The 22,519-nt window shown below is 30.8% G+C and overlaps 2 protein-coding genes across 4 annotated transcripts in view; one reads left to right on the top strand and one right to left on the bottom strand.

The window, feature by feature from the left end:
• Nucleotides 1-10,661, bottom strand: LOC143047193 (uncharacterized). 2 transcript variants are annotated; one of them, XM_076220187.1, is made up of 4 exons: nucleotides 10,585-10,661; nucleotides 6,595-6,753; nucleotides 5,221-5,314; nucleotides 1-3,640 (listed from the first exon to the last, which is right to left on the bottom strand). In XM_076220187.1, the coding sequence occupies exons 2-4, from the start codon at nucleotides 6,701-6,703 to the stop codon at nucleotides 3,037-3,039; spliced, it is 807 nt and encodes a 268-aa protein (XP_076076302.1). In that variant the 5' UTR covers nucleotides 6,704-6,753; nucleotides 10,585-10,661; the 3' UTR covers nucleotides 1-3,036. The 2 variants fall into 2 exon arrangements, with proteins under 2 accessions (XP_076076302.1, XP_076076301.1); XM_076220186.1 differs by lacking the exon at nucleotides 10,585-10,661 and adding an exon at nucleotides 10,109-10,245.
• LOC143047192 (uncharacterized) overlaps nucleotides 10,230-22,519 on the top strand; it is an 18,464-nt gene continuing 6,174 nt past the window's right edge. Inside the window, exons 1-3 of one of the 2 annotated variants that reach the window (XM_076220185.1) lie at nucleotides 10,230-10,248; nucleotides 19,254-19,595; nucleotides 21,340-21,717. In XM_076220185.1, coding sequence (XP_076076300.1) covers nucleotides 19,346-19,595; nucleotides 21,340-21,717 — 628 coding nt within the window. In that variant the 5' untranslated portion in view covers nucleotides 10,230-10,248; nucleotides 19,254-19,345. Of the gene's footprint in view, nucleotides 10,249-12,530; nucleotides 12,665-19,253; nucleotides 19,596-21,339; nucleotides 21,718-22,519 lie in introns of those variants that run through there. The other variant, XM_076220184.1, reaches the window with a different exon arrangement.

Here is a 22,519-nt window from a genome sequence, read left to right on the forward strand (position 1 = left end):
TTATAGATATACATAAATGTCTTTAATAAACCAATGAAAAATACTAATATCTAGTACATTTACAGATTTTGTAACGATTTTAAATTCAATAAAAAAAAACTATATGTAAAAGATTAAATTATAACCCTATTCAAGGTAGACAATCAAAACATTGACTTTTTGAAATTGAACATAGTTCAAAGGAATATAACCCTGGCATACAAATGACACATCAATTGAATTAATTAACCGCACATTCCGGTGCATTACGTTTGCGCGCATTAGCATTACCATTACATTTGCGCGCAAAAATCACCTCTCTATTTTTATCCCCTACTCACCAACGATGAGGTGGAAGTGGGATTTCGAGTAAGATAAGTCCGTTTTATTATGCACAAGCACTAAATCCTAGAAATGTGTACAGATAAAAATGTTAAAATGCTAAAGCATAGCTAATCATAAAGGTAAAAGTATTGATAATTCATTACTTTACATGTAGGTACGTGTCGAAACTCCATGTTTGTGCCTTGGTGTAACTTTACAAACTAATTTAAATTATTTACTTATTTTAAAAACGATCACTATTCGTTTAAATCCTTTTCACTCTGAAATATTCGCAATGAAGTTACATGTATTAAGCTATACTACGGAGTTTATAATGATCATTTTATGATTGGTTTTATAATTCAATATGAACAATGTATAGTTTGAATTAAGAAATACTTTCAAAATTAATAATTGCATGATAGTTAAATTTGTTATGAAATATATAGTCAATCATAATTTAATTTAATTTTTATTTATATTTTTACCTGAGTTTACCTGTAAAATGAATGCGCGCAAATGTGAAACATTTTAATCCCCAAATGCGCGCAAACGTAGTGCGCCCGCGCATTCGTGCTCCACCTTCAAGGAACATTCTAAATTATAAAAATAACTACAAGTTGTTAATTTATAGGATAGTGACGACTTAATGAATGCTAACCCACAGTAAAGAATATTAGTTTGAATTTTTTTTTAAACTTACTCAGAAAAATGCTCGAACTACTAGACTTTCATAGCTCATAATTAACGTGTTTATACATTGATATAATATGGTTGTTAAACATTATAAACCTCTAACAGTATAAGACACTATACAACTCGTTTGATTGCATTAACTTATCCAAATAGATATTTATTTAAAGCCTAAACATTTCGACATATTGTTTACATTTTATACATTTTGAAATTCTAATTGTATCACAAATTCCAGTTAAGATTTGACTAAATACCAATATCCTGATATCGTCAGGTAAATATGCTATATTCTATTAATTTTCCAAGCATTATAACTCATTTTAAAACTCGCTCGAGTAATTTTTAAATAACTACAATGAAAATGTTTTATTAATGAAATGAACACTCAATGGTCGAAATTGTCTTCATGACAGACAAATAACAAATAATAAAGGGTCTAACGAATTTTAAAATTAAATCTTAACTATGAAAATAAAATTTGTTCTTTAGATATTAAAACGTATGCAAATTGATAATATTTAATTACCGGATATAAAATGCAGGAATGTGTGTTACATACACAATGCTGTATAATGCTGCCGCAATAATAACTATAAATATGAGGTGAATGTGACATGGAATATAAAAATACCGTTAACAAGACAAAACAAGAGGCTGAGCAACACAAACATATAATGGATACTATTATTTTCAGATTCATGCACACAAACAAACAATTCTGAAAACTTAAGCCGAGAAATAATAGTCCGGCATGCACATCTGCAATGTTTATTACCTGTCCTTTTCGGTAAATGTAAACACGCAGTCACACATTCAGCCGATTTCGATATTTAGTTAGCTTGCTTGTTAGCTGAACCGTGAAGTCATCATTATGTACAGTGTACTACCCTCCTTTCGAAGTAGCCTAGTCCAACAGACGGATAGATTGGTTATCTGTCGGACTAGTCTATTCTTAAAGGAGGATAGTTTATTTAACCTAATAATGACTACACGGTTCAGCTAGTAAGCAATCTAACCAAAGATATTACCTTTGCCTACACATTCAATGAAATTGGCTGTAATAAGGAATAAGGGTCAATTTCTTTCAGATTCGGTCTAAATATAGATCTGCGTTCTATTTTTAATCTTTTTGTTAACATAATAAATACGAACAGATAAGATTGCATATTTAGCTTGATTTTTCTTGCGTACAAAAGCAACATTCTATGTTTTTTATAACTGATAAAGAGTCATAGTTTGTCTACCCTTAATAAAAAAAATATGCAATGTATAAAACGATCAATATTAAATAAGTTTGAGCTTTTCGTTTCTCCACTCAATTTGAAATGATCGGTGTTTTCTACAGAAAGAATGTTTAATTTAGCAGGCGTCTTTTTTTTTTAAAGTAAAGACTTTTGCGCTTGCTTAAAAAATAGAAGAAAATCAGTGACACAAACATTTGTTTCCTTAACTTAAAATGAAGATATAGATGTGGCCTATATAAGAAAGGAAAGTAATAACCAAACTCTCCAAAGTTTTGGTGATAATGTATTTATATTTATTTGGATTCTAACAACTAAATTATTTTTTTTTCTTCTAAAAAAAATATTCAATGATGCATATGGCTGCCAGTTCGTGGTATGAAATAGGAAAACTTACAGATAAACGTACAAAAAAAGTTCGAGCTGGTATGCATAGTGACGGGATCCCTTTTCTAAAAAACTGAACATATATTTAACCTGACAACAGATTCTTGAAAATAATGCCAATATTTGCGGGTGACAATTGTCATTATTAGTTGACAAAAGCTTAACCATATTTTCGTTAACCGAGGTAAAAATAAATACTGATGTTATCGCCATCATAAAAGTAAAATACCCTCTCTTTTTTTAATATTTGTACAAAACTTTATCAAAAGACCTACTAGTTACAATTGTTCCCAATTAACACGTGATTTTACAAATTCCAATATTGCGTTTTTCTATATGTATTCATTCATAACAAATCAACATCGATAAACATTATACACTTATTAAAACGAATTCAATAAACACTCGTTCATCTTTTTGGTTTCTTTGAATGTTGAATCTTAGGAATTTCCTCATTTTCATAAACCTCGTCAACAGCTAGATCATTCTTAGCATGTATTTTCATGCGTTTGTCTTTGTGTTTAGGATGAGGAGGTAATATAATCTCCTCTTTCAAATTCACATAATCTTTGGTTGAATGAGAAGTTGTTTTTTTAGTGTTTGAATCACTAGTAACATTTGTTCTGATTTTATTATTTTGTTTTGGGTTGTCATCGCGACATTGTAAGTTTGGAACCTTACTCGGATCGTCATTAACTACATAGTATTCTGAGCCTGCTCCTGTTGTATAAAGTCTTTTGTCTTCACCCCGTGGTTCTAAGTAGATTGGTTGTTCTATTTCGGCGGGACTATCCACGTTTTCATATTTTAACTCAGCCACATTCTGATAGTGTAAGACAGACGAACCAAGATCAGGCTCAACTTCCGGTTCCCGTGTGACAGGTTTACGTCCTGGTGGCCGTAATTCCTCTGATGCTACATCACTGGGAGTTGGAAGTTGATCAATTTTTAAGTTTTTAACAGTCTGTTTGTATTTATCTTGGCTTTTCTTCTGTGATTTTCTGTATCGAATCCTAAAGACATTTAAAATTTAAATTAAAAAAAAACCAAATATATTGTATAAGAACAGTTTCGGTCAAAGCAGGAGTATGAATACGAGCTTAAACATCATGTACAACTACATACCGTTAGATTGGCCTATATTTTAATATTAGTGACAAAATGTAAAACTGACACAGTTTTACATGAAATGCGTGAAATCTGATTGCTAATGTGTAAATCACAATTTGAAAATATTTAGAAATATACTAACAGCATACATATGGCACGCCGTTTTTATATTTATTCAAATTTGAAGATATCTTTTTTATGAAACAAGATATCTTATTAAGTAATAAGATATCTTTAATTTAATTTTTATAAGATATCTTATTTAATTTGAAAGTAAATAAGATATCTCTATTAGTTTATAAGATATCTCTATTAGTTTATAAGATATCTCTATTAGTTAATAAGATATCTCTATTAATTAATAAGATATCTTATGAAGTTTATAAGATATCTCTATTAGTTTATAAGATATATCTATAAGTTAATAAGATATCTCTATTAATTAATAAGATATCTTATAAAGTATATAAGATGTCTTACTTCTTTATAAAGATATCTTTTAAATACATACTTTATAAGATATCTTATTAATTAATAGAGATATCTTATAAACTAATAGAGATATCTTATTAATTAATAGAGATATCTTATAAACCAATAGAGATATCTTATTTAAGATATCTCTATTATTAACTATATAAAAGATATCTTATATAGGTAATAAGATATCTTACATTTTAAATAAGATATCTTATATATTTAATAAGATATCTTTATAAACATTTTAATAAGATATCTTATTTAATATATAAGATATCTTATTTAATAAATCAGATATCTCAATTAATATATAAGATATCTCAATTAGTTTATAAGATATCTCAATTAGTTTATAAGATATCTTATTTAACTAAATAAGATATTTCGAAATTGAATAAATATAATCACATCGTGTCATACATACAGACTTCACAGTCTTGTGAACATATGGAAAGAGCTATTTATTATATTAGGTCAACTATACTTTTTATTTCCTAATTCTAGGGTCCCTAAGTGTCTTTATCATAAATCCTCCTTTCTTATAACATTGAAAATAAATACAGCAGTTTTACCACACATATAAAAACATTAATGACACCAGAAAGAACAAGTGTAAGATCAAACGAATTTACTGTCAATGCATTTAGCAGTATAAATATTTGTGCAATAGAACTATGAAAAAAAGAGTTGGTTTAATTTTTGACAATATAGTAGGGTGACTAGTGATTGAAAAGTTGAAACGTATAGAAATGCAACTGTTCGAGCGGCTAAGGTAATATATGCAACAATTTCCGTAAATTATCTGTTGACCGAAATTATTTGAAATATACATGCAAATTCACTACCTTAACTTTTTTCTTGAGATAAGTGCCTGATGAGCCTTAAACGCACTGATATTTTGAAGATGTGATTCTTTGCTGCACACTTAAAATTCATTTCATACACCAATTTTCAATGCTTTCCTCATATAAGTATTTTTGTGACCTAAAAAGGTGCTACTTACAAGATAATAACAGCTAAACAAGCAATAACACAGGCAGCAACAATAGCACCAATAACAGTTCCAGCAACAGCCATGGCACCCATGCCACCACCTTCTATAAAGAAAACACAAAATAACCATCTGAATAAGAATTAAGATGGCCGAAATAAGACGAGAAAAGTACTATTTAAAACTTATATAGTACTCTGTACAGAAAGTTTGCACATAGTACTACAAGCTGTTTTACACCTAGATAAAAAGATAATACAATTTACTCTGTACAGAAAGTTTGTACATTGTACTAAAAGCTGTTTTACTTCCAGGTAAAAAGAAAGTTCTTCGTACAGAAAGTTTGTACATATTACATTAGTTTTATAATTGCTTTAAATTTGGACTAACGAGTTAGTCAGAAAATCTTTCAAGTTGCAGTGCCTATACTGTAAACAATCATTTATATTTTGGAAAACGTTCCTTACACCTTTCCTCCCTTTGTAACTTTCTATATCACTTGTCAATTATCCGACTTGGTCAAATTTCAACTTGTTCTCGCATACCGGACTCTTTCGATACACTCTGCCTTTACTTATTCAATAATAAACAGTTGTAGATATCGTACATAGTAAAAAAATAGTGCGGGAAAATGTACATTCATGAAATATTCATGAATGAAACGCTATCTCGCGTAGATTTCTTTTGATTTTCTCTTCAGCCAATGGCCGATCCGCAAAGTAGTGTTTGTGATACTTATTTCAAAATGAAGTTTAATTCATCTGAATTGTCGGTGAACATTCATTCCTTTTTTATTCAAGCTATAATCTTTTCAAAAGAGTAGTAACACAAAATATCCGAGAATCAGAATTCGAACACTAGTACTACATTATCTTGGAGCAGAACATTGCGATAGTCCGTCTCACCGGAGGTTTAGGCGGACGCCTATGGAAAGTAGCTATAGCAAGCTATAGCAAACTTTCCAAAAACAGTTAGTTGAAAGCGGAGTAGTTCCGATGTGCATTTTTATCATTAATCTCATTGAAAACGCCCAAATATCACAAATTTTGCTGCTTGTTGTACTATGTTGAACTATGAACAAACTTTTTGTACAGAGAACAATATAAATAGTATTTTTGTCGGCTACTTCGGCCGTCGTAAAAAAAATAACACATTTCCCAAACTTTCCAATTTCGCACCATAAACAATAAATATTTCTACTATAAAATAAATTATTTAATAGAGTTTGCCTATTTGAAAGAGAAAGTAAAATAAAAATAGAACAATTCACTATAGTAAAGCCTTAAGCTATTAAAAAATTATATTTTAATAGTTCTGTTAGTTTACTCAAAATAATTTGAAATGATAAATTTGGCTCCAGTAGCATTATAAGATAATTATAACAACCTGTTACAGTAGATGTACTTTTGATTTCTGTGGAAGTGGTCTGGGTAGTGGTATCGGCGAATACTGTAGTTTCTTCTCTCAACGTCGCATTACTCGTATTATTCGACATTGTTATGAGTCTATTATTTGTTCGTCCTCAGCCCATTTACGTTATAGTTACTAGAAAAAAGTAAATTCTATCAATTGAGCGTGCTAGTAAAAGGTCCGATGTTTACCTCATCACATTTAATAATTCCAAACGAAGTATTTGTACCAAAACCCTGTAGCCAGTGTTTGTTTCGGTGCTGACGTGATTCAAATAGTGCCTTTTGACTATATGAATTTGAAATTCTTAAAATTTAGTAAGTGTACGTAAACCAAGATTACCGTCTCACTCAAGCAAAGTTGAACTAGGTAGTTTTGAATTAACTGTCGGCAGTGTTTTGGTATTGACATGATTACAACGAAACGTTTTGTCTGAGTTTTTCAAGTTCGTGATATAATGCAGGGATGGATATACATCTTGCCTCGTCAGGTCTGTGTTTTGTTTTTGTTTGAAGTTATTTTTCTACGAATCGATCTGGTGAGTTACGCCTTTTTTAACTGATTTTTTATTTGTTTTGTTTTTTTCTTTTTACTTCTGTTATAACACTGTCCAAGTTACGGGAGGTTTCAGCGCTCACAAACATGTTTAACCCCGCTCAATTTTTTATGTGCCTGTCCTAAGTCAGGAGCCTGTAGTTCAGTGGTTGTCGTTGGTTTACGTCTGTCAAATTTGTTTTTAGTAACTTGTTTTGTTATAAATTAGGCCGTTAGTTTTTTTTCAATTGAACTTTTTTATATTTTTAATGTCGGGTTGTTAAAGCCGACTATATATACAGTATGGGTTTTCCTCATTGGCGAAGGCCGCATGGTTGCCTATTATTGCTTACATCCACTTAATTTGAACATTGATGTCTAGTTGTTTCATTGGCAATTATACCACATCTCCTTTTTTTAAATTATTTAAGGTTGAATTAAGAAAGGTCATTTTGATGGAAGTTCCCAAATGCTGTTCATCTGTCACCGGAATCAAATCAAAAAGTTTGATATTTGTAATCAGTAGAACTTATGTATGCAAGACAACGTACACCTGGGGTTGAAGTCATTAAACTTTGCTAATGCTTGGAGCACAAAAATCATGCTTGAAACATGAAATCCAGCATTTTGATTGGTTGATTTTGGAGTATGAGTAAGTGTATGACTGGAAAGTTTTATGACTTCAAGCCCTGAGCACCCAATCCAAAACAAAAAATAGCTGTTACCCCTATCCACTTTAGCAACTGGTCATGAGGTAACAATCATACAACAAATAATGCTAAAGAAAAAAAATTAACGCAAAATGTAAATAATGATGGCAAAAAAAAAAATGACCAGACCTTCCCTGCACTAAGCCTTAGCAGAAAATTGGGTCGAAACTCTTATATGGCATATTTAGCTATTCTTGTTTCTCAATACAAAAACTTAACTATTGGTTAAAAAGGCAAACGCAGATAAAATCATTTCATAAGGAACGTAAAACGTACTGCCAACTTTTTCTCAGGGAATTGGGACCTTATTTTTTTACTATTCTTAATAATCAACGGGATTTTTTTTAGAAATATTGTTATTAATCATGTGTCAAGTAAGATCAATTGACACAAAACTCATTTCACAGTTCAATACCATAAATCAACCAATTTGAAAGACAAAGCAAGAATGTGTCCATAGTACACGGATGCCCCACTCACACTTATCTCTTTCCATGTTCAGTGGACCGTGAAATTGGGGTCAAAACTTTAATTTGGCATTAAAATTAGAAAGAGTATATCATAGGGAAAATGAGTACTAAGTTTCAAGTTGATTGGACTTCAACTTCATCAAAAACTACCTTGACCAAAAACTTTAACCTGAACTTCGCACTATCAATTTTCTATCTATGTTAAGTGGACCGTGAAATTGGGATAAAAACTTTAATTTGGCATTTAAATTAGAAAGATCATATCATTGGGAACATGTGTACTAAGTTTAAAGTTGATTGGACTTCAACTTCATCAAAAACTACCAGTTGACAAAAAACTTTAACCTGAAGCGGGACAGACGGACGAACGAACAAACGGACGGACGCATTGACCAGAAAACATCATGCCCCTCCGTTATCGTAGGTGGGGCATAACGTAGGTAGGCAAAAAAAAACGTTACACTGTAGTTTCTATATTTTATAGTATTATACTAATCATAAGTTGGTAAGAATTGTGTAAATCAGAACAAGACTTTTACATAAAACTTCTACACATATATGTTACTTTCAGCTCAACATTTGCACTTGGGGCTGATACACGGCATAGGTCAAAATCGGGTCATCGAAAACGAGACCCATATGATTATTTGTATTTATGTCATAATGAATCAATTCATAGTTTATAAATTAAAATATTGGAATAATTACAGGGATGCCACTTGGTATATAATCAATATATATGATAAAGTTAAACATATAGCACTGACTGACTAAGTGGGCCCGCTCTAGTAATGCTTCAGTAATTCCCTTTATAATCATCATTTTTCCCGCAAAAGAGGGGCCGGGCCCCCCTGAAAAACCCTCTAAATCCGCCTCTGATATATACATTTTAATCCTTCAGGGTATGGCATTGCCAAGCCGTTGTTATATTTATTCAATTCCAAGATATCTTTTTCAAGTCAAGGGCATGGCAAAAGAAACAGATTTGAGGCCGTCCATAGATTCTTGCAGGTATATTTTAATTTTATAATTGAGGAGCTTAGAAGGGTTAACAGTGCAGGTATATTTTAATTTTATAATTGAGGAGCTTAGAAGGGTTAACAGTTCCCTTGCTCATCATTGTAAACATTTGAAAGATTACTAGTATATATGGTATTGAACTGACTCACATTCATTCAGGTTTTATTTTTATATATAGCAACAACATATAGAATCCCCATTGTTTCCTGTGGTTTGGCCCAAATCATAACTCCTTTAGAATTAAGTACTGTTTTTACTTTCTTACTAAACCATACCCAACCCACACACACACACAACAAAAACAATTGTCCAGAAACGTTGAACTGGTTAAAATTTTAATGTATTACCATCATATTGCTATACTATTTTTCTCATTTGGGCTCCGAAGGGGAAATGATATATGTTTATCAATGTTAGAAACTCGAGGTTAGAAACGACCACAGATAAACAAGATAAATACGTAACGATCAAAACAATATATCCATCTCACAGTCAGTAGTTGGGACCTACATATACGTTATAAAACATCGTAAGCAAGTAAAGTTTAAACCCTGAATAACCACGGAAGAAATCTATTTATGGAACTAAAAAAATGATCTGAAAATAAAATTGAACCATACATGTTAGTTTAAAGGTTCATTTGATTCAGTTCCAATTTCCTTGTGTATGAGGACATATATCCATTTACAAGTACGGAGGGCTAGCACATACTTCTTTGTTGATCTAATAGTAATGGCAACACATAATTAGGCTTACCTTCTATCACATGGAAAACACTGAACCTTTTAGTTAGCATTGTTACAAACGAATTAATTTTCCATAAGGAAGTGAAATAATATCTTTACTTTTCGGAAAACGATTCAGGAAGTTAAAATGGAGTTGTCGTTCTTAAATAGGTAATACTTGAGTACACACTTACAAAGTTAAATATATCTTGATGGTTTAAAAATATCTAAATGGGATTGGGCACTGACTTTTAAGGTCTAAAGTTCTTAACGATTTATTTTTCATGTGTTAGTTTAACGTGGATTTACGAGTAGATTACAAATCGGCAAACCGTTTTCAAGTAGATGTCCCTACTGCTTTTCTTTAAGTAGAGTAATAATTTTGCATTAGATGGTGGCAACATATAAAACAAATTAGTTAAATTTACTTGACAACTAAATAAATGATACAGAGAAATGGGGAGTCTTTTGGGAACACCCAGTTAACTTCAAAAAAGGGCTTGTTACCTCTATGGTAAATGTTACCCTCAGCTGAAGAACATTTTTTCTCTTTAAAGTTTGTCTGCAACTATACGACATAGTTTCTGCAAAAAGAAAAAAATGTGATAAGAATCGTCTCTCAATATCCTCAATGGCATTAACTTATATAAGAGGTGGATTGAAAATTTCGTTCAGGTTGACTTAAAATTGTAGGTCTTACCTAACCCGAATAATCCAGTCCCTCCCCGTAATCGATCTCTCCTACTTGTTAATGTAGTAATCGTAGATCAGCGGAATGTAATGACTGAATTATTCGGGTTAGGTCTTACCAAGTATTTGTATATAGTAATCCAAACAAATCCTTGGTCTTAGATAACTAAAAATATTTGCCTTTTAAGTTTCATATTCATTATTCATAGTTTTGCAAAAAAATTAAAAAAATAAAAAATGCTGAAAATAATCTTTCAATTCCAAAAAAAAATCTTGAAAATTTAATTAAAATAGTAACCAATGGCAATAACTCCTATAAGGTATCAATTTACCATTACGATGAATTAGTTTAACTTATTCGCAGATTTTAATTTGCTGAACATTTTTGTTGGATTTAGAAAAGTTTTCAAGATGTAGTAACCATAAACAGAGAAGTTTTGTGACATTTATGATCATTTATTATATGATCATAGGCAATAATTATAAATACATAGACAAATTTTGCTCGCTCGTAATTCACCTCACATGAGCTTATACATGAATTTCACGTGAATCGAAATTCCGATCAATCTTGAGTGAAATTCTTGCAATTATATGTGAAGATTACAAAAAAAAAGGTATTTTTCATGATTTAAGTTACATTTCAAAATTCAGATGTTATTTGAATTCACTTGAATTTCAAGTGATAAAAAAATCATGTGATTTTTACGTTATATCAGTTCATGTGAGTTTCACGAAGAATATAGAAAAAAACTAAGGCTATTGGTATCTATATATGACCTGAATCAGTTCATTCATACGCTCGTTTGAATTTTTCGTCACTGAATCTGTTTTCGTGTGAATGAAATTCCCTGTGTTGGGTTGTCCGAATGGTCTTATTTCGTGGCAGGTAGTGTTCAACAAACCTCATATATTATATTCATCCATGTTTGCTTTGTCTGCTTGAGTTATATATACACATAAGCCAAAAAACTACATTTTACCCCAATATTCTTTTTCAGCCAAAGCTCACAACAGGTGAGCTAAAAAGTTAGAATACATATCAAGAATACATGGCTGTGTACAGATATGAAGTTGCTTAAATAGAGAAGTAGCTTTTAAAATGCCTCCCTACTAAAGTGATAGTAACATAGCCAGTTTGAATACATGTACATAAAAATGACAAAAAGATTGAATAGGCGGATGGTTCATTAACTGAATTATACAACTTGTTTTTGGTATACATGTAGGTACAGGTATAATTTTCTTTCGCCATATAGAATTGATAAGTTTTGATATCTTCTTACCTTCGCCTTTATGATACAAAATCCTTTATCACTATATATATAAGTAATAACATCATGATTAAAATAATACAGAACAAAGCGACGCTAATATCTTGTCACTGTTAGTATGTATATGGAAGTTTTAATGTTGGAAGATGTATAATAAATAGATAATTACATAAATTGACTATTAACTTTCAGATTGAACTTTTTCTGGTACATATCTAAACCATATATCTGCACATAATATTTATTTATACAAGTTTTTTTGTCACTGATTCAGTTATATTGAAAGTTTTGTTGTAATCGAAACCGTTATAAATATTTATGAAGAAAACTATGTACACATTTGAGTTTTACAGCTTTTAAGTTTTGTCTCCTTCAGGCAATGATCACACATTATTGCTTGGTGTAAACATTAATTAGACACATTTGTAAAAACATACATCAATGTTTGATTGATAGATGAATGATCCATTGTTTTACAATCTTTTGTTTAAGATTGAAATTAGTGTTGGGTAAAAACGTCATGAGGGTGGAAATTGCTGGGAAATAAGTGCTCATTTATATGTGAATTACCAGAATGAGAGTTTTGATTTGGATAATCCTTTTAGAATATTGTGCTTTGATCAGTAAGTTAAATTATTTCTATACATGAGACAATTGATGTATTATATTTCGCATTTGATAATTAAGGAAAATAAAACGAATTTCTCTTAATTATAATGAATAGTTTCTTTTTAAACTCGAAACATTTCCCATATTGTATACTGAACAGCATAAAAATAACATTTTGACGGACCAAGCAAAATAAGGTTCATTGCAAGGAAAACAAATTAACTCAAAAAGCTGGTAAAAACCATGAACAATATTAGATCAGTCCAATAATATTATTGCATTTTGCTAAATTTTTGCAATTGTCATTTCTTCTGCACCCCTGAATTGGTCACACACACAATGTGCCAATAAACTGGTATCATATATTATGTTTTATTTAATTGATTGATACGAACACAGCTATACATGTAGCTACCCTTCAATCTCCTATTTGCCATGCACCGAAGAATGAATTGAGAATTCGAGGAAGACTATCGCATAGAATAAATTTTTTAAACAATTTCCACATAGACATCATTAGAACATTCACATTTTATACATGTACGTAATATACCATGACTTTATCTAATACTTTTAAAGAAAAGGGTCCAGTTCTTAATATATGCCGATATGAATATCCATCAATTAGTTTTCTTGGTTTCTGTCGTGTGCAAAAGATCCATCTTACTGCATCAAAATTATCTTATATATCACCTGCAACTGACTGACGTGTTTGGTGTCTATTAACCAACTTCAATGATAAACCATTCCGTAAACTCATTGAACACCGCTGACTGGGCATATATGTCATGATATAGAATAAAGATATAAGAAGATGTGGTATGTGTGCTAATGAGAGAACTCTCCATCCAAGTCACAATTTGTACAAAGTAATCCATTTATATCAAAGTCAAAGTACGGCCTTCAACACAGTGGCCCCAGCCTTCACTCACACCGAACAACAAACTAAAAAGGGCCCAAAAATGACCAGTGTAAAACAATTCAAACAGGAAAACCAACGTACTAATCTGTATAAAAATAGAGAAACGAGAAACGCTTATGAACAACATATACAAACAACAACCACTGAACAACAGGTTCCTGACTTAGGATAGGTGCAAACAAATGAAGTGTGTTTAAACATTTGAATAGTTGTTAGACGTTCATTTATATAATATTAGTTCCAAAATAGAAGAAATATTCTCTTTATGTTTTCGTCTTCTGAAAGACACATGCGAAGATAAATTATCTAAATTAATTTAATGTTATATCTTGTCATTTTTAACCAATTATGTAAATTTGATATTTATTTCCTGACGCAGACGGAAACTATCATATTTAAAAAATGTCGCAAATGCCATTAAAACTTCAATCTTCAAATTTGACTGTTATTATTGTTCTTTTCACATAAAGTTGAGATGAATGAAGTCTGTTCTATTTCCCTGTTTCTTTTATACAACTAAATTAACATAAATAGTATAAAGAATTTAAGTACACACATATAGTGGTTACCAAAGAGGTCATAGGTATTTAATAATTAATAAACTAATGTCAGGAAAAGATCGATTAAAAAATTATGTTAAAAAAAAAACGAACGATCAGTTTGGATTCTAATGAATTGATTCTATTTGATGTTCCTACTGTTATTGAAGACTTCGTCATCATATGTTAATCGTATCATTATTTCAACATTGCATATAAACTATTTTATTCAAAATATGAGTATACTGTTGATAAAAACAAAATTCATAATTAATCATATTAAGTAAAAATAGTAGTTTCATACAATTATATCGATGTTTGTGCTTAATTCCAACTGTATTACCAGTCAGTGGGCGTTAAACAATCATTCAAAATCACCAATATAACAAAGACGTAACTTTTAAAGGGCATACGATACAGTTACAGGGAAGGTAATGACGTTGCTAACGTAAAATGTTATTTTCGCGACGTCAAACTATGACATATCGGGAAAAGATGCATTTTTCGACTGATTTTTATCATTCAAACTGATTTAATTTGAAAACGAGTGCATGGACCACTATTTTTTAAAATAGCAATTTGTTTCATTTTGCAAGGAGATTATGTGACCCAAATTTTATAAAACTGTAAATAGTGCAATTTATTTAATTTTAATAAACATGCAGCAAAAAATGACGTTTTTTCCTCTATTCATGAACATTTGATAAATATAGAGTTATTTCGAAATAAAAATTGCATAATTTTTAATGATAGTTATAAAATACAGAAATTACCGATTATTTAACAAAAAACAATTTGTGTTTATCTTTTAAAGCAAAAAAGTTACGTCGTTCTTTCGAAAAAGAAAATACGGACACAAATCTGAATTTTGAGCAAATATACAAAATTTCGACCTCATTTTACTCAAAAAGTAGCTCATGAAGGTATATTTTTTATGACATATTTGATTTAATCAGGTAAAAAATAGCCTATATGCAAATTTTCATCAACTTGTAAATACAGGTTCAAAACTATATCGTATGCCCTTAACAACGATGAGCTAATAACTTACACCTTACGACAAAATCAGTACATCTCTTACTGTTGATTTATGTACAAATTACGTACAGTATACAAAGATATTCATTGTCAGATCTTTAGATACAGAGAAAAAAGCGAGGTTCGCCGAGAATTTACCGTATTTCTTTGGAAACATGAAGTTCTAAAACTTTATAATATATTTTCAAACTAAATTGAAACACATTATCAACTCTGATTTTAACTCCTTAGTAAAAATAATGAAACAAGAAAACTTGGTAAATTATAAGAATAATAATGAGTTATTTATTTCATTTTTTTTTTATCATTATTCAAAATAAAAATAAAAATGTGTTCATTATATATGTGTTGGTATCTAAGGACACCATTCGTTTACAATCTATGACATATCAAGTGATAGTCATTAGATGATCATAAAAATTGTCCTTATATTTATCTTAGGATACTTTCGAAAACCATCCCCAGGATACTATATACGTAGAAGGGGCTTCAATACTGAATTGGTAGAGGGTGCTGCTAGGGTTCTGTTTCCCAACCCCATTTCATATATTTTAGATTTTTAAATTGTAAATCATTCCATATTTTGTATAAGTGAAAATGTAACCTTTTCCAATAGCGGTTGGGTTTCGTTTGGTGTGTTGGATAAATGGAATTTCAAAGTCTCATAGAGGGGAAAATTAGTTGATAAAAACACAGCCACACTAAAAAAAAAAGATGACAGACAAGAAGAATATACAAACAATCAAAATGAGGCTCAGATTCCTTATGCAATGTTATCCAACGGCTACGTTTTCGTGAGAAAAATACATTCCTATAACAAGCAACTTTATTGTCTTTATTATTTATTTCCTTACCTATTCACATATTTTCGAGCTGAAAATGTGACTTATTCCGGCGGCACTATTTATCACCTTGTATATAGGAAGTGCAACCCCGAACAAAAATTTTGAAAATAGTACTATTAAGATAATTATGATAGCAGTTCTTTTACTACAAAAATACATGAAAAATAGTGAAGATACAACAACACTATAAAATATTTTTCTCTGAACTAACAAGACGTTGACGCTATTCTAATAATAAGCGAGTGAGGAGATAAAATAAGTAGTTCTGACAAAAAAGAGCGAAGAGAGAAGAAATCACTTATTATAGTTTTATAGGGAGATAGACTATTCAAAACAAAAATTTAAACAATAAGGTCAACTTCTTACACATTAATTGTAGAAACGTAAGTATATACATAATTGGTATAGACAATCATATTTAATATGACATAGTAACATAAAGCCATTTACAAATATAAACAATTTAATATCTTTCATAAATTGAAATTGATAAGTTGAACTGTGATTTATATAAAAATTTGGTGAGCAATAGATGTGAAAACGCATCAAATGGTAATAGTAGTTCCTGAGGAAAAATGCAATGAAAATAATTGATACATGGTCATTCGGTATATATAAGTATTCGATAAACAGGTAGATGTTGAGCTATAAATCTTAAAAGTCATCGCACGGTTAAGTATCCTTACATAATACTAGATTTCAAATTTCAAAAAAACCAGATTAGTAGTTCCTATAAAATAATGTGACACAACTTCATGAAACTGCTCTTCAACTTTGTATTTGTTTGGCTGTATAAATATTTTGATATGAGCGTCACTGACGAGTCTTATGAAGACGAAACGCGCGTCTGGCGTACTAAATTATAATCCGGTACCTATGATAACCACCGACAGAAAACGGACGGACAGACGGACGGACGTAAACCGTTCTAAGCGGTCCTTTCGAAGTTGAGTATCATAACCATAAAAATTAAACAACAGATAGATAATCATAGAATAAAACTTAAAGAAAGATAAAAACTTATTTTCGAGGGAAATGTAGAACCGTGTGTCCATAAGAGACATACGCCGTCGTTTCATCCCCGCAAGAGTGTGATGATCGAATCAAAACAGTTAAAGTGAATACATCATTTTACTAGATTCCTTCAGATTAATGATTTACACCCCCAGGTTTACAAAACATACAAGGTAGGTCTAACATTAGATGTCAGTAGGTGCAAGTGATCTTGTATCTAAAGACGTTTTAGTTTGTATAGAGTATTTCGTATAACGTTAAACTTTGTACTTATAATTTACAGACTTGCTAAATATATAAAACGGTCATCTTCACTAGCAATTTCGTAAATTCACCATTAAAAGTTCAATGATTGCAATTTGCCAAAATGTTGTTGAATGGATCCACGAGAATATATTATGAAGTGAGACTACACATAATATTTGTCCTTTTTTTCATTTAGAAAAGTAATTATTACCAAAATATCGGTTTTTAAATTGTCAAACATACAGGTTTGATACAAAGAATACACGTTCCAATATTAACAATATAGAGAAAATTTGATATTAGGATTATGATATAAAATAAATTTAAGATTTCAACAACAGTCACTAACAGATATTTACTATGCGGTATGGGCTTTGTTCATTATTTAAGGCTGTACGGTAACCTATAGTTGATAATTTCTGTGTCATTTGGTCTCTTGTGCAGAGTTGTCTCATTGGCAACCATACCACATCTTTTTTTTATATTGATTTTTTTCTTCCAACTTTGTAAAAACAAATCTAACAATATTTAGTTTAATAAACTTTGAAATCGATAGGAAGTACAAATGAAGGCATATAATAAAGAATTATTTCGTAAACGGATCATTTTAAAAGAATTTACAATTCAATTCAATTCAACATTCTCAATAATATATAATATAAGATTACATTTAGTGTTAAAAAATATATAGATATAAAATAGAGCAATTATGTACAAAACTATAAGAGACTACAGCTGATGATGAATGCAAAATTAATGTAGAATGTGTTAGACCTGAAACATTTGAAAGATAACAGGATCGCGATGTTTTTGGTCTTTTTTCATTATGAATTTATTTCCTTTTGTTTTTTGCGAGAAAAAATTTTTGAATTGCAGATAAACTTGACCAAAGAACGATACGAGTTCTATTCGATAACAACCAAGCGAGCTTGTAAAAAAGACCAACGTTAAAAAAATATTTTTCACTTAACAGTAAACGAAATATACATTGCACATGGAAATAAAAACGTTGCAGAATCCAAATAACTCAAAAGTCTTGTTTTTTTTGTAATTTAAAAGGAATTTTCTTATTGTAATATTTGCAGTAATGTGATCATCATTTTGTATTTGACCATTTTTATGTGTGCTATTACACTTTGACCATATTTGTTTTAAACTTTCCTACCACAATGAATATATAAATTCACAAATCCTCGGAGGCGGTTTGGTAGAAAGTCCTCATGCTTACCCTAATTGGTTTGTTTTACCATATGTAGTTGACCACATTATACTTTCTTAATGATTTGACGATTTTACGGGAATTATTGGAATTCCACTTATTTTACTCAATAACCATAATGGCACTTTGTGACACTACTCTTACGACACACTTACATATATATACTCGATAGGATTGTTTACCAATATATATAGTTTACCATATAATGTTGACAATTTTTGATGGAGTAAATGAATGGTTATGGTAACCGTAACAATGAATAAACCCTTGTGACTAACCGTTTTATTCATCATTCAAAAATCGGTGGGGGACATTTCGCTACGACACGTCAATTCTGTTCACTTTTACACAAAAGATTAATTGTAAATGCAAAAAGGGCATACAGTTTCTTTTTTTATATCTGTTTTATATTTTTTTTTATATCTATATGATTTAATGATCTATATATAAGATCAAATCCAACCAAATCAAACATTCTTTGTGTAAAACAAACAAAGTGTAACAAATCAAAGATATAATATCAACCTTCATCATAATAATGTAAAGAAATGTAGAATAAAACCGTATGAAATAAGCGGCTTCTGTCCTCAGTTCTAACGACAAATTAAAAAAACAAAACCGATCAGTTTAAGATGTAATGTATAGACAGGTTTATTTTTTTTTCAAATCCTGAAGGATTGACACATCGAGTTTAACTGTCCGTAAAAAATCTTTTTTTTTAGAAATAAGATATAAAAAAAAACGTCTACACAATGATACCTCATTTCTCATATATTTTAGACGGCCTCACACGTTACACTTGTTTGACTTCAATTGGACGAGGATTTATTGATGGTTCATCAGAGGAAATTGGACTTGGAGGAGGAAGAACCATGTCTGGCTCCTTATCATGTGACAAACCAAATTCCAAAATACTTGTGACAAGAATTATTCATGGATTTGGAAATTTCAGAGCATGCGCTAACTCCGATCAATCATGTGACAAAGAAATGTATTCCGACACTACTATTGCTTCCCAATGTGATGGGCAAGACTCATGTTTTATACACACATTTCCTGAATGGCTGGAACAATGTAGTATGATGAGTGACTTTGTTCATGTAGAATATGAATGTATTTTTGGTAAGTTGACATATATATAGTGAACAATCATATGAAAAAACACAACATACTGATTACATTTTAAGAACTGAATCTTTGTCGCATATTTAACTTTTCAAATATTTGGAATTGAGTAGGATTGCATTACAAACAAGAGACTGTCACAACGACAGCAAACCGGATTTATTAATATTTATTTGTGTCCTGGCAATATCACAAGAACCATTACTGATGAATGGTGAAAGTGAAAATCGTTAATATCAAATTTGACCTCCATTTTGTCATCAGTATCAACATCTTAAAATTTGAAAAGCTTAGATTGAATGGTTCATGAGTAAATGCAACAACGTGAATGGAAACGCCATTTCACAATCTTTCAAGAACCATAACTCCTGAACGGTAAAAGTCAAAATCGTCATTATTGAACTTGACCTCTAATTTGCCATCATTTGCCATCAGTAACAACATATAAAAATTTCAAAAGCTTTGGTTGAATGGTTCATGAGAAAATGCACGGACACGACTGGAAACACCATTTTTCAATCTTTCAAGAACCATAACTCCTGAACGGTAAAAGTCAAAATCGTCATCATTGAACTTGACCTCTATTTTGTCATCAGTAACAACATATTAAAATTTGGGAAGCATAGGTAGAACAGTTCATGCGTAAATGCACGGACACGACTGGAAACTCCATTTTTCAATCTTTCAAGAACCATAACTCCTGAACGGTAAAAGTCAAAATCGCCATTATTGAACTTGACCTCAATTTTGTCATCAGTAACAACATATTAAAATTTGGGAAGCTTAGGTAGAACAGTTCATGCGTAAATGCACGGACACGACTGGAAACTCCATTTTTCAATCTTTCAAGAACTATAACTCCTGAGCGGTAAAAGTCAAAATTGCCATTATTGAACTTGATCTTCATTTAGTTGTCAGTAACAACATATTAAAATTTTAAAAGCTTTGGTTGAACGGTTCATGAGTTAATGCACGGACAACATTTGATGCCCGCCCGCCCGCCCGCCCGCCGTACATCCCTAAATCAATAACCGACATTTTTGTCACAAAAATCCGGTTAAAAATGATACAGAAATGCAACGTTTTTGGGTCCTACATCATTAACTTCACAGTTTTTTCGTTCCATTCGACACTATTATTCAGGTATTTAATTTATGATTCAGCATATATATATTTATATCAGTATTGGTGATTAAATACAGACAAAATGATTTCTATTGGTAATCAAGATCGTTCTAATACTGATAATAACGCTTTGTAGTATTTTTTTGTTATTGAATTGTCAAATATAATATAGTCTAGTTTATAGAAAACAAAAGATATGGGGTATCCATTCATGACGCAATATCAGTACATGCACAAATTGTAGAACATTTGACAGGACAGATTCATCCACTACGAAATTCTTTTACAGCACCAACAAAATAGAGATCTAAATAACTCTTTCTCCTTAGAGGTCAATGAACAAATAGTGTCACAATAGAATAGAGTTGTGAATAATATTATACTAGATTGAGGACTTAGTTTTATTCAGAATATATAACTGATCAATAAATGCATGCACATAACCCATAAGTATGTTTCACGCACACCATTGACTGTAGGAGAAAATTATGTTTTCAATGCAAAAATAGAACCAAATCTTATGACATTTTCATCAGTCAGCAACATTGTAGAATATTAAATTCTTGTAACAAAACTTACAGATATATTTTATCATATTTATCCTTTTGTTCTTCAGATACTTCTTTATTTGATGTATGTCGTGAAACTACCAAGACAGTCACAGACACATCAGTATATGTCGTTTCGCCGAATGTATTTAAAGGGCCATCATCTCGGAATTGGAAAGTTTGTGAATGCATTATAAATTCAAGGTTCACAAAACAAGTAATGGCAGACTATATCCATTCCGATGTGTTGGCAAACGGCGATAAATGCACTGCTAACCATGTTCTAATAGAAAGTAAGCGTTTACCAAACCAAACAACGATTGATAAAACGGTAGAAGTATGTGGACGCCGTACTGTAAGTAACCAGATGTTCCAAGGCTCTGTTAGACTAACATACAAGAATAGTGGTGGTTCTAGGGATGATGGATTTCTAGCTAAATTTAGAGGTAATGAACGTGTATGAAACTAAAATAATGCACTTGGAATATCAATCTTTTCAAAAATAGTTTATTATGCCTCCCTTATTACAACTCGTGTGTTACCATGTTTAAATTCTTGTGACATAAGTTTTTAAACATTTTCAAGTTTATTTGTGCTTGATTTCTACTATTGTCACATAAACCTATAATACCTGTTGGTCAACCAATTTTGTCAAAACGACTGTCCTATAAGCGGGAGATTTAGCTATTAATAAATAAAACCCAGTTTAATCCACAGTTTTCTTCAGAAAATGTCTGTTTCCAATCAGGAATATGATAGTTGTTTTTTGTTTGTCAATTTCCGTTGGTTGATAAAAGTTTAATGTTGGTGGTTTGTCAGACTTTTTACACTTTACCTTTTTGTATTTACCTGACATTTTGGTAATTTTGATAATACTTTTTTCATAAAAGAAATATTACAAGCATTTACAAATTTGCAATTCTGACTTCTTAAAAGAACTAATTACAAATACTAGTAAACGCAATTTTATTCATGTATCCTCGTGTCAGAAGATTTAGGCGCGTGTGTAAAAAGACAAATAGTGCCTATAGATTCGCAATAAGTACAAGTCAAATAAGTTGAAAAATTAGGAAATGAACAGGTTTGAATTCCAATACCAAAGGCATTACAACAGATTTTCTCTTCTACCTCCTAATACTCTGTTGTATCTACTATTCAGCTCCTGTTATGAACTAACTGTAATTGAAACCGTAGAAGGTATTTGATTAAGAAATTTCAGATGCCAAAACTATCATATAAACGTTCTTT

Source organism: Mytilus galloprovincialis, chromosome 10, assembly GCF_965363235.1.
Source record: "Mytilus galloprovincialis chromosome 10, xbMytGall1.hap1.1, whole genome shotgun sequence".
Taxonomy (NCBI): Eukaryota; Metazoa; Mollusca; class Bivalvia; order Mytilida; family Mytilidae; genus Mytilus; species Mytilus galloprovincialis.